Source organism: Vicia villosa, linkage group LG1 (assembly GCF_029867415.1).
Source record: "Vicia villosa cultivar HV-30 ecotype Madison, WI linkage group LG1, Vvil1.0, whole genome shotgun sequence".
Taxonomy (NCBI): domain Eukaryota; kingdom Viridiplantae; phylum Streptophyta; class Magnoliopsida; order Fabales; family Fabaceae; genus Vicia; species Vicia villosa.
In genome coordinates this window covers 183095588-183109520 of record NC_081180.1, presented here as the reverse complement: position 1 = coordinate 183109520, position 13933 = coordinate 183095588, and the positions used below count along the sequence as shown (strand labels likewise).

Here is a 13933-nt window from a genome sequence, read left to right as displayed (position 1 = left end):
TGTGCAGGTTGTTAGCCACCAGCAGTTTCGCTCGTGCATTGTATTGTTAGTTACACTAGTGGGCTGTGCAATTGTAATCAAGTTCTGATTATATTGGATTAAGTCCTCGTTGAGAGAGGCAAATCACCTGAGGAGGGTGGACTGGAGCAGTTTGAGTTGCAAACGAACCAGGATAAAAATAACTGTGTTATGTTTATCTTTCCTCCAAACGAAAAAGAATCACTTATTCAAGCCCCCTCCTTCTAAGTGTTTTCTCAACCTTCAAAATCTTGGTGTAGATTAGTCATTCTTTTGAAAACGTCAAAATAAAAACCTAAAATACACAATAACAAATTAATAAAATCCCTAAAAATAAAAAATAAACAAAAGTCTTAAAATCGCACAAAGTTTGTTTTAGCAAGTGAAAAAATGAATTAATTTGTTTGAAAATTATTGATAAAGTCTTATAGTTGGAAGTCTCACTTAGGGGTGTTCATGGTTCATGAACTGCACTCAACCAAATCATATTTATGGTTTGGTTCAGTTTGCAATAACCATTTTAATAAAAATGCAGTTAATTGTTAAAATGGTTTCAATTCAATTTAAAACTAATTTAAAACCAATTTGTATTTATAAATTAGTTTCTAATAAGTTTATAATTATAAACTAATTTTATATTTTGAAATATTTTAAAAATAACTTTTATAATTTCATAAAATATATTTTTTATAAAATTAAAAATTAAAAAAAAAGCATATATTTAAAAAAAATTATTTACTGAAAATGCAAAATACTTTTTTTATACAAAAAAAAATCATAAAAAAAATAGTTGTTGATTTTTTTTTTATTTTGAAATAAAATTCTCATTATACAATCTCTAATTCTTCATAATCATTTTATATGGGAAATTTTCGAAGAAAAAAAAAACAGTTTTTCAAAAATATAAAAAAATTAATTTTCTTGGAAATACAAAAAATTGATTTTTCGAAATCTTTCTTTTTTCTATATTTCAAGTTAAAAATATTTAAATTTAATTTATAACTTATAATCTTTTAATTTCAACAGTTGCAGTCGCACTATTTATAACATTTGCAGATTTTAAATTTTAGGATTTTAAAAGAATATGAGTTCTTTGGAAAATTTGTCATTTGTCATCTAATTATATATTTTACTATTTTAAAATGACTATTAATAATAATATTACTATAAATATTTTTAATTATTTTTTCAATATTTAACAAATTATTTTGTGTTTTCCTTACTACTACTTTTTATTGTTTATTATTTATTATTATTCATTAATAATAATTAATTAGTTTAGTCTATGAAAACAAACAAAACTCAGCCGATTCACATCTAATTTTATTTTCTAATACATAAGTGAATAGTTTGTTATAGGAACATATTGTAGTGATGTTTATGTAAGGTTGGGATAAATGTTTATGTTTACTAGTTGGTAAGCTATCAGGGTCTTAAAGCCATAAGTTGATACAGCTTGCTAATAAAGTGTGTTTGTATAACTATAAATGTTACAATAAATATTAATATTGTTATGTGTTGAGGTATGTCTTTGGCATGAATTCTCATTTTATAGTCTTTTTTGTTAATTATTTTCTATTGAATCCTTTTAGAATAAGAGAAAATAAATTTAAAAAATGAATTATAAAATAATTTTTATTTGGAAATTTATCCCGTGCGACGCACGGGTATACACACTAGTGTGTATATATATATATATATATATATATATATATATATATATATATATATATATATATATATATATATATATATATATATATATATATATATATATATATATAGAGAGAGAGAGAGATAGAGAGATAGATAGATAGATAGATAGATAGAGAGAGAGAGAGAGAGAGAGAGAGAGAAAGAGAGAGAGAGAGGAGAGAAAGAGAGAGAGAGAGAGAGAGAGAGAGAGAGAGAGAGAGAGAGAGAGAGAGAGAGAGAGAGAGAGAGAGAGAGAGAGAGAGAGAGAGAGAGAGAGAGAGAGAGAGAGAGAGAGAGAGGAAGTGTTGCGTTTAGATCGAAAGTCGTCCAAACCAAATAAGTTATTGGAACTCGGATATGCACAATCATAGATGGTATGACAATGAGACAATCGAAGCTAACAATTGAATTCTCAAATTTCAAGTTCAAGTATTCACAAGATAATCAATTTCCAACCAATTTAAAACATAAAACAGACAAGTGTTCAATTATCGAACATTTAATGTGCGATTAAGTTTTCAGAAATTTCTTTCAAGTTTGTTGATACTCAAATCCTCTTACAATCAAAGTGATTGCAAGAATATCAACAACTTAACTATTATCAGAATAATTTCCAGAAATTTTCTACGAACCAATCATTCAATCAATATGTTAAATATTTAAGTGCAAGTTAAATAAAGAGATAGATAGATATATAGATAGAGAGAGAGAGAGAGAGAGAGAGAGAGAGATGACACAAGGAATTTCTTTAGGCAGTTCACCGATATTCCTCACTACGACTATGTCTGCCCCCAACTCTAATTTGGAATTGAGATATCAATCTTAATATGCAATAAATTGTTTACAAGAGATGTCAAGCAATCCAATCCTACAAACCCTATGTATGATATTGATCCTTACAATTCTCTTTCCTTTATCTGAGTTTGATCAAGTCACCCAACAAACACCAATTGATTCATCGTCTCACGCTACTCCTTTGCAATAAACTGCAGTTCATCAAATCCTTCAGTCGATCGAATTCATTGCGAGTTGTTGTTATCCCAAGATTATCAATTGATTTACCGTCTCGCGCTACTCCTTTTGTCTGTGTTGTATTTTGGAATAACCTTCCTATGTTGTCAATCAAAGAAAACACTCCATAATTTATTGCTTTCCTCGGTTGACAACATTGTGAAATATATTCCTAAACATGATGTAAATTGCAAGCAATTGCAACAAAAAATAAATGGTGAATGATAAAAAAAATTGAAAAGGAAACAAGATATGTTACTTTCAATTATTTATCTCTCACCATTTTTTTGAAAGTAATATATTCCCTCGGTTTTTTTGATAAAATCAAGGAGAAAATTCTTATTTTATTTTTTAATAAAAAAATAAAACATATTTCCCCTTGAAATTTCCAGCAATACTAATGGGTTTAGTTACTTTCCTACAAAAATAAATCTATGTCCTACATTCATAAAATAACAACACTTAAGATATTTCCAACACATTAATTCACAAGAAACTCTCTATATATCTTCTTCGCTTTCTTGTGAAAGTATTCGCTATGAAAACATTTGCTTTATGGGATGGATAATGAAATATAGGAACAAATCTCTAGGATGGATAGCATGTGCAGAAAAAAATTCTCATGGTTGGAACAAATAACTTATCAGAAATTGGATGCATGCAAAACCATTGAACTTGAAAAGAATACACACAAAGGGTATACAACAAAATATGGATAACAACAAAGATTCGTTGTTCTCCAAGAATAACAATGATGGTCATGAATCAGAATTGTCAAAATCTGGATTTGTTATTTTCCAACAATAAGAAACTTTGTATTTTAACAAAAAAAATTGATATTAGTAAACAATGTAATATTATGTGTAAACCATGTATATTGTATTAAAAAAATGTTCACCTCGATTTTTGATAGAAATAGAGAGGTTTGTGGTGCTGGGATTGGAACCTATTTTATTGTATTTTTATTTAAAAAGAAAAACAATTTACCTTGATTTTAAATCATTAGTGAAGGAAAATATAAGCATGTTTATTGATTTTCTTCATTGTTCTTAAATGAATATTTGTCGCCCATTTAGTGAGTATCTATGCTTAATACATTTCCATTAGTGATTCACGTAAAACCTAAAAGACATCCATTATAAAAGCGTTTTGAATATCAAAAATTGGTAATGAAAGTATTTGATATGAAAGTATTTGAGTTCAAGATTTGTGTTCTTAAAAAATTTTGGAAAAGTTCTCTATGATGGATTGCAAGAGCAGAAAAATATTTGGGTTCAAGGTTTGTGTTCTTAAATAATCATATAGGTGAATAATTATTTTTATTTATCTAAACCTTTTTTTGTTTTATATCAGAAATAAATACATGCAAAAGCCATTAAGAATATATTGCATCTAACACTTAATCTTCTCTAAGATTTAATGAAACGGATATCCAGCATCTGATCTTCAGTAACAATGATGATGATGAGTCAGATTCAAAATTTGTTATATATTTTTACTTTAATATTCTGTATAAACAATGTTATATTATGTGTAAACAAAGTAGTTTTGTAAGCAAATTAATTTATTAATATTCTGTGTAAATAATGTAATTTGTATGTAAAAAAGAATTTACTTTTCCCCTCGATTTTGGTCATAAACCGAGAGTTATGTTGTGTTAGTTTTGAAAATATAAAAAAATTATTGTCGGGGATCGAACCAATGACCATTTCAACTATCCCCTAAGTTATTCAAAAACCGAGGTGTAAAATGGCAAGTTTCCACACCGCCCTTCGTAACGTATCCTATTTAGCAGATGTTAAATATCCTGTGTGCGAGATTAAATGTGGTTTTTTGTAGTAGTTAAATGTACTTGGGACATTCAATATCATCACCAAATTAAGGAAAATTTTCACTCGAGATGTGATTCTCGCCTTTCTAACACATTTAGGCGTGCTAGAATTACCTGGACTAGAAAAGGACCACGTTACCGTTGGATAGGTGAAGATGTATTTAAAGAGCTTATTGCATATTAAAATCCTGATAATTTTAAGAAAACATTTAAACAGGAAAAGAATAGAGCATTTGAAGTTGGCGGCTCCAACTACGAATAAGGCAGTATTAGTGTTGCTAAAGTTGCACGGAGGATGGTAGATTTATTTATTTTTTAATAAAATTTTCATTTTTGGTTTAAATTAATTAAAACTAATTATTTTTTAATTATTTTTTCATTTAATTAGCATGAAGAGTTGGGTAGAAATTTGTAATACCCTTCTGAACCCCGCGGAAATTTATAAAATAATCAGAGTAAAAACATGCAACCAAGGGTGCCAAAATTAATTTAAAACAAAACATATGTCGACTGTCATGCATTATAGAAAAGGTTTGTCAGATAACAACATCATGTTTATCCCAGCGGAAAATACGCATTACCAAAATCTAGGTAATAAAACAAAACCAAAAAAACAATGAAATAGAGTACATAGTTAAACTCTAAACTATATCATTCCCCATTGTTACACTATCAGAGCATGGCTGACACGACGCCAACTACCGGATAAACTCTACAAGCTATCCTCACCAAGCAATAAGCCGCTACTTCTGAATCTGAAAATGTCAACATGTAAGGATGAGTTTCATTCGAAATTAATAAGTATTATACATTCATAAGCAATAAAACATCATACAATTATTATTCACCCAATTATAACATGTATTTCAGATTCACAACAGTTAATCAAATAATCATGCCAACAAAACACATCACTGAACATAATACGCAATCCATTCGGTCATACTATATCATTATGCACATGAATGAACTGACTCTATGCATGTGGTACCATACATGGGCTAAACCCATCCGACTGATCTATTCATCACCAAGATACAGCCCAACTGGCACAAATTCCACACAACGAAAATTTTTCCCACCATTTGATCCACAACATCACCGGGATCCATCACCAAAATGCGTATGAATGAGTGCACACATATGACATACTTATAACATCACTGATCCGATGCTTCACATCATCTCATTACAACTCACCGTTTCATCACCAATAAGCATGCACATGTCTTAGAAATCATTCAATTATATCACACATAATCATGTCAAACATCATCCAATTCACAACGGGAATCAAAACAGTTTCATCACCATACAACACATTACTACATTCACACACATATATGCACAATGTTGCAATTCATCGTTTTAAATTAAATTGAGATTTAAAAATAAAATCAACCACTATCCATGTCACCAATTCATCATATAAAGCTCTTAATCAGCTTTGCAACGCCCAAAACGGCACACAAATCGGATGTACGATTTGAAAGTTATGCCCTTCGAAAAAATTTGTCAAAAATTGAATGTTGTGAGCCGACGCATAACTTTTTCAAGTCGACGCATAGAATTCTTGTCCCTCTCGGGTTTTCTCAGGTCGACCCTATAGGTCGACTCATACTGAGTAACTTTCCTGCACGAGTCGACGCAAGGAATCTTCAGGTTGAGGCATGCTGCTTTTATGCAGAATTATGCTGCAATTTTGACATCCTTCCTCTCTCAATTTCAGTCCAATCACACCACAATAATTCCCACACCAAAATATCATCAAGTAACATAACATACTATAGTTATAACACATTTTAGAGGTTATCTAACACCAAAACCATTCATCAATTCATCAATTGCATAAAATCAACATAAACAACCTAAATCCCCCAAAATCCCAAAACCTAAACATGCAATCGAATCTAATAATAATCCTAATCAGTTCTACTACCCTTAATTGTATAATAATCACTAACCCGAAGAGTCCCCCTTACCTTAGAGCTTGAATCTCTTGAAGGTTCTCTTCCTCTTCTACTCCTCTTTCACGTATCTTCTCTGTTCTCCCACTTTGGCTCTTTTTGCTTCTAATTCTCTTTTTTCAAAAATTTCTCTATTTTATGAAAAATAAAAATATGATTAGTGAGGCCTACACACTTAGCACCTCCTTTTCTACTAATCACAACACAAGCCTAATTTTATTATTTATCATTCTCCAATAATTCACCGAATAATTAATTAATTCCAAATAATTAATTTATATTTCAATTAAATTATAATGGAAAAATATGGGGTGTTACAAAATCCGCTTCTTAATGAGATCCATGCGGAGACTTATATCAAGAGAAATTGGGAGTATGTCGATGAATGCTCAAGAAAAACTCAAGAAAGTTTATTTTTTATTTTTAGTCATTTTTTTTATGTATCTAACTTATTTAAAATATGATAACATCTATTTTATTTATTTTTTAATTGGAGGAGCATGATAGACAACTCGCCGATTAACCTTAATTACCTACACCGCCACTAGGAAATCCTACTAATCCTAATGTGGGTTCCTAGACTTGGTATTTAGGGGTGGCAAACGGGCATGCCCACTCCGTTTAGGTCCTCCCCGCAAAATCCCGCAAGAAAACGAGGAGGCGCATGGTGGTCATAGTTGAGGGTGCGGCCTAAAACCTTGGCCCTTTCCGTAAAAAAGTGAGGGTGGGGCGGGCTAAGCCCGTATGCACTTTTTAAGCCTAAAAATACAAAATTTATGTTAATGCATGTGCCCACAAAAGGCCGCATAAAAAATGGAGCGGGACGGGACGGTCACACTAGAGAGTGAGGGCCTAAAACCTTTGTCCGCCCTGCACAAAAGTGCGGGCAAAACAGGCATCCCCAACGGGCCGGACCCATTTTGCCTCCCCTAGGTATGAAGTATAAGGGGGAAAGAAGAAAAATGGGAGGGCGTAAGGTGTTGGAGGGTACGTCGTGATAAGAGTTTGAGAAAGAGAATTGCTAATGGGGAAGGTTCATCACGTCCACAAGTATTAACCCCTAAAATGCTAGAAACTGTGAGAACTTAAAGCATATCGAGGCAACATGGGAAACAATAGCAATAAAGGCATAAATGGAATAAATGAGGAGAAAACAAATAGAGATGGAGGAAGAAATGAGGAGAAAACGAATAGAGAGGAACAAATGAGGAGAAAATAAACAAAGATGGAGGAAGAAATAAGGAGAAAAACAATGGCGTATGAGAAAATCTTGCGAGTTGCAAAATGAGCGCGCACATAGATATAAACAATTTAAGGCTTCACAGATGAACCGATACTTTGGTGGTGAATATGGAGGAGTTGATGATCAAAGACAACATGGTGTAGAAGATCATGAAGAGAAGGATAATTAAAATCTTTGAATATGGAACTTTGAGTTTTTAAATTTAACTTTGGTGGATATGAACACTATTTACTTTTATTTCAACTTTAATCATGAATTATTCAATTTTATAGTTTTATTTAAATTTTATTTTTACAAATTTTAAAATGAATTTAATGGGAATACACCGACAGTGTAAAGTAGTTTTATACCGTCAGTGAATTGTAACTGTTAGATTTTAAGTTACATTTGACTTTTATTTTAATTATATATAAAGTAATAATTATGAATGGTTGTGATGGGCTGACAGTGTAAAACTTTTTATACTGACAGTGCATAACCATTAATCCCTTTTAAAATTATATATTTATTTAATATAATATTATAAATATAATATTTTTTTATACAATATTATAAATATTAGTCAGAAATAATATGTCAAAAAATAATAATAATAATAATAATAATAATAATAATAATAATAATAATAATAATAAAAAATAATGTCATTTGCGACGGATGATCTCTCACAAATAAGCGGATGTACAGTATGTTGTTAGGAGTTTAACCTCTCACAAATTTTTGACACACTGCACCATTTAGTGAGTGCCCTCATTTACACTAATTTAAATGGATATGTATGTGACTGTGAATTTGAATTGCAATCCATAATTGCAATATTACTTATGTGATAATCTTTACTACTGCATCAATGTAATGTTGTAGTGTGAATTAAAATCAAGAATGCATCCACTAACAAGATAATTTTTTTTAATGTTTATTCCGATATTTTAATCAAAATCAAAGATTCAAAACCTCAAAATTTGTGTATTTCAATATTTCTTATAAAACAAAGACTGTTCACATAACTTATCATAAAAAAAGTTTACTACTCAAAATTGTGCTATTGTGCACCATTATTATTACATATAACTTACAATTCAGATTCACTACCCAAAACCATTTAGCCCACAAACCAGTCTTCAATCACAATCTCCTAAACTTACAAAGGTGAACTATAAGATGAAACACGAGCTGTGCTCCATGAAGAATCAAGAGAAGTAAAACTATCAATCGACAAAGGAGAAGAATCTGGAGAATCAAGATTACTAACAAATAAATCATAAAAAGCATCGATAATAAACTCATGATTTCTTTCCTCATTAACTTCCAAATACCAACTCAAAAGCTTCTCCAAACCTTCCCAATTGTCAACACCATGAGCCTCCACCATCTCCACAATAGATTCTTTGAAATCTTCGGTAGGGTTTTGCGAATCCACCGCTAACTCAACCGTGTTCTCAAAGGGTAATAATAAACTTTCATTATTATTATTACTACTAGACCTAGTAATGTTTTCTTTGGTCTTAAGTATTGATCTAGTTTCGTCTGATTCGAAGAAAAATCGATCAGAACGTAAATCATCAATATTCACAGTTTCAACTGAATTACTTCTGAAATCCTCAGAAGAAAATTCTGGTGTTATGGATTCTGAAGTTTCTGGATTATCTTCTCTGAAAGATAGGGTTTTTGGTTTGTAGCTACATTGTAGACAAGCCCTTGGTGAAGATGATTTTTTACCTTTGGTTTTGAAAAATGAGAGAAGTTTCATTTTCTTCACCATTTTTGTATTGTAAAAAAAAATATTGAAAATTGAGTTGTTGAGATTTTAGGAAGAGTTAATAAGTGATAGTGATTGTGTCAGAAATGAGTTTGGTGGGAAGAATTTAAAGGAGCAGTGAGAGAAGAAAAACCAGATTTCATTACCTCTGGTTTTAATCTTTGGATATGGATTTTGGGTTGTAGGGTCAAATCTATTTTACTTTTGTATTAAAGTTTTGCAGTTTTAGAAATAAATGTAAGTCAGTCATAATTAATATATTATCTTTGTTAATTGTAATTGGAAAGTTGATATTTTGGATACTAAAAATAATAAAGTAAAGTATTATAAAAAGAATTTTTTATTTCGGTCAAAACAAAAAGTATTTTAGTTTGAGTATTTTGTTTCTTAAATTTGACTAAAATAGTTTTGGATTTTATTTTAAATTTAATATTTTAGCCCACTGATTTTATTATAAATGTATATTGAAAAAGAATGATTTAAGAGATATGTATAATGTTGATTAAAGAGTATAATTTAAAAAAATTGAAAAGTGAAAATAAATTTTAAAAGAATATTTATTATTGCAATCTGACAATGGATTTGGATCTTCTACCATAAATTGTTTTATTAAAGGAAGTTCAATGCATATCTACTCTTTTAATTTTACTTTTAATAATTTGAATTATATAATATAAAAATAAATAAAACATCCATAATTAAATTTAAAAAATTGAAAAATTCTCAATGCACCCTTGATTCTCTTAGGCATCTGACGAAATTTTAAGTCTGTCCCTGTTTCCGTAGATGCACATTCGAAAGCATCTCTTTTTTGCCAAAAATTGAATTATTCTGGAGGTACATCTACATAAGTATTTTAAATTAGTGAACATTGGGAAAAATACAAATTAATTCAGTTCAACGTAAATAATCATCTTTGTCCATTGCATTGCTCACATTATGCATCAATTTTCTGTCGAAAAAGGTAACATTGCTTCCATAAATACATCTATGGAACGTGAGAGTTAATTCCTTTAGTTGATGTTTCTCCGAATGTTAAAGGGGTAGTCGTAAAGGCAGTAGATATCGGCGGTGACTTTAATAACAAGCAAGATTTTGATGATCGTAAAAGCATGCTCACATGGATTCGTAGGAATGCAACAAACCTTGATTTTGGTGTGGTAATAGGAACATCGGATAATAGAACGGAAGAAGAAACACTTTTGTAATAATGTTGTGTGAAAGAAGGGGGAAATACCATACTACTATAAGAAATTTTAAAAGAGATGACACGAGTACTAAAAAATGCGAGTGTCCATTTAAAATTCGTGGTTCTATGTTCTATGTCGGCTTAAACCAGCAGAGAAGACATGTATTAGTGACATGTCCTTGAATCTTGTCCAAGCGAAAAATATACTTGCCACATTAAAAAAGAATGAACTCGACAACGTATCAAATATAAGGCAAGTGTATAACATGTGGTATCGTAATAATAAGGCGAATATGGGATATAGAAGTGAGATGCAGTAATTGTTGAAATTGTTGGATGATAACAATTACGTGTCACGGCACCAAACTTGCAACGATGGAGTTACGATTCGAGATATTTTTTGGACTCATCCGGATTCAATAAAGTTGTTCAACATGTTTTCGACAGTGCACATTCTCGATTCTACCTACAAGACCAACAAGTATAGATTTCCGTTATTTGAGATGGTCAGTGTTACATCCACCGAGAAGACATACGCGATTGGTTTATCTTTTTTTGGAGTGCGAAAAAGAGGATAGTTTTACATGGGCAAAGTGTGGTTACTATTTCTAAAACATATGGTCTCCCGTGTGCGTGTTATTGCTAAAAAGATTAAACTAGGTGAGGCATTAAGAATGGACGAAGTTATCTCTCATTGGAGAAGACATAGGAGCTCGTATAATCTAACCACCTCCGAAACCTATTCCACCGAAAAGTCAAATCATCTAAGAGATGCCTATTCCACTGAAAATTCCATTCATCGAAGAGATGCCGATTTTTATGCACAAATACATCGAGAAAATTGTCAATGTTGAGGGGGACGGTAATTGCGGTTACCGGACGTCTCGGGGTTGCTTGGTAATAGAGAGGATAGTGATACTCTTGTCTGTCATCAACTAATTCAAGAGTAGAAGACGCATAAAGAATCGTACACGCAGGTATATGGAGAGGAAGATAAATTTTAAATGGCTAACAAAGCACGTGTTCCTTGGTAGGGCGCTTACGCACCGGTGTCAAAATGGATGAGATTCCCGAAAATGGGACATCTTATTGCATGCGCGTATGATAGGGACAAATTCATTGAGTTAAATACAACATCAAGAGAAAAGTAACCGAATCACTAGATGAGTATTTAAATAGATTTCATTTGTTGAAATCTAGATGTTTTATAGTAGTACCTGAACATGAGTTAGTCGAAATGGCTGCAGGAGGATTACACTACTCTATTATAAAGAAATTAGATACTCAGTATCTAGGAGATATGGCCTAACTAGAAGATAGGGTTTGACAGGTCGAACGTTTAAAGGCTGAGAAAGCAAGGGTGAGTAAAAACTATAAGAAAGATATAGTAGCTTATGTCGAAACTAGAGAGGAGGAGCCATAGATGTTTAGTGACCCTTATGATTTTGAAGAACTTGAAGTAGATTTGGCTAAGTTAAAACAAGCTCCTTCATACTCCTGCAAAGTTCTTGCCCCATCAAATGGAAAGAACCCTGTCGAAACTGAGAAAATTGATAAATTCGCTAAGAAAAGGATGGTCAAATGATAGTACCTCCTAATACTAAAATTCCTCCGCTAGAACAACATAAGAAAAGAGGTTTTTGTAAGTATCACAACTTTCTAAGCCATAATACCTCACAATGTTTTCTTTTCATGTATATGATTCAGAATGCTATCAAAGAAGGGAGGCTGAAGTTTGGCGAAAACACAAAGAGCCAGATGAAAGTTGATATTAATCCCGTCAACATAGCAGAAACCAATTATGCTGAATCTGTTGACGTGAACATGGTGGACATTGAAACGAGAAGCAATTCCTGGTTTCGAAATGAGAAGCTTACAGGCTGGATAATTAGAAAGGAAAGAATCCCATGACCAGGTCATAGTGGCGAAGGCACCAAGGGGTGAGAAAGGCTGAAAGAGAGCTAGCAGCGAAGGAGTTAGGCGAATCAAGTAACAACCAACAACCATCAATTTTCATGACCACTGACAAGCCACCGGTCAAAAGAAATCTATTTTCCCCAAAGAAAGGAGATGCTGGCAAAAAGATTCTAGAAAATTCTGGCAACGATGAGGATATGTTGACAGATGACTTCGAATTAGACGGAGGTTCATCTCTTAATGTTAATTGTAATATGGTGTCAGTTCTCCCTCAGGAATACAATCAAGAGACTGAAGCGGAGGAACCTGATGAAGCTAACGAAGTAGAAATGATAAAACACAAACTTGTGTGCGACTATGGGCTGAATAATGGAGCAGTCAAAGAACAAAATACTTCCTTCAATAGGCCATATCAAGGTATGAAGGGACATTTAAAGCCATTATTTATAAGAGCTAGAGTGGAGCATGTGGGTATTAATAAAGTTTTGGTAGATGGGCACGCTATAGTGAATTTGATGCCCCAGTTTATGTTTAAAAGAATAGGGATGTTCAACACTAATGTCAAACCCCATTACATGGTGATATCGAACTATGAGGGAAAAATTGGCCACACTTTAGGAGTAGTACATGTGGATTTAACAGTTGGTTCAATCACTAGACCAACTATGTTTATGGTTATACAAGCAAAGGCAAATTACAACCTCTTACTTGGACGAGAATAGATCTATGGGATTGGGGCAGTTCCTTCTTCAATGCATCAACACATATCAATCTAGAGGGGAGATGGGATTGCCAAAAACATAAAGGCTGGCCAGAGCTATTACATGGCAGAAGTCAACCATGTGGATAAAAGAAACTTTAACAGAAACTTGACCAACATTGGCCCATGTAACCCTGCTGAGGGGCATATTCTCCCAATAAAAATGCCTTCTAATTTATCATTTTACATCCAAATGGGTTTCAATGGGATATGGATATCATGGTAGAACAAGATGACATAGAAGGACTTCCAAGAGTATGGCCGACAGGCTGGTCTAACGAATATTAGGATTATGTTTGAAGCCCTTTCTTCGAAATGCTTTCGGCTTATTTGGCCGAGAATAAAATAAAGACGGCTTTGTAATCCGAAGTAACAAACATGGCGGTCGAAGCCGTAGGTGACGAACTACATACAAAAGGATCTAGGGCACACTTCAAACCTAAGCCCCCTGATTAACAGGTACCAGTCAAAGGAATGGACCAGCGGCTTGATGCTATTTATGATGATAAGCCTCTAGGATTTGAAATAGACTCAGTCACCAGA

General features: G+C 32.2%; 1 protein-coding gene across 1 annotated transcript; it reads right to left on the bottom strand.

The window, feature by feature from the left end:
* Nucleotides 1–8906: 8906 nt before the first annotated feature.
* Nucleotides 8907–9527, bottom strand: LOC131660833 (transcription repressor OFP13-like). Its single transcript, XM_058930183.1, has one exon. The coding sequence runs from the start codon at nt 9525–9527 to the stop codon at nt 8907–8909; it is 621 nt and encodes a 206-aa protein (XP_058786166.1).
* Nucleotides 9528–13933: the final 4406 nt, after the last annotated feature.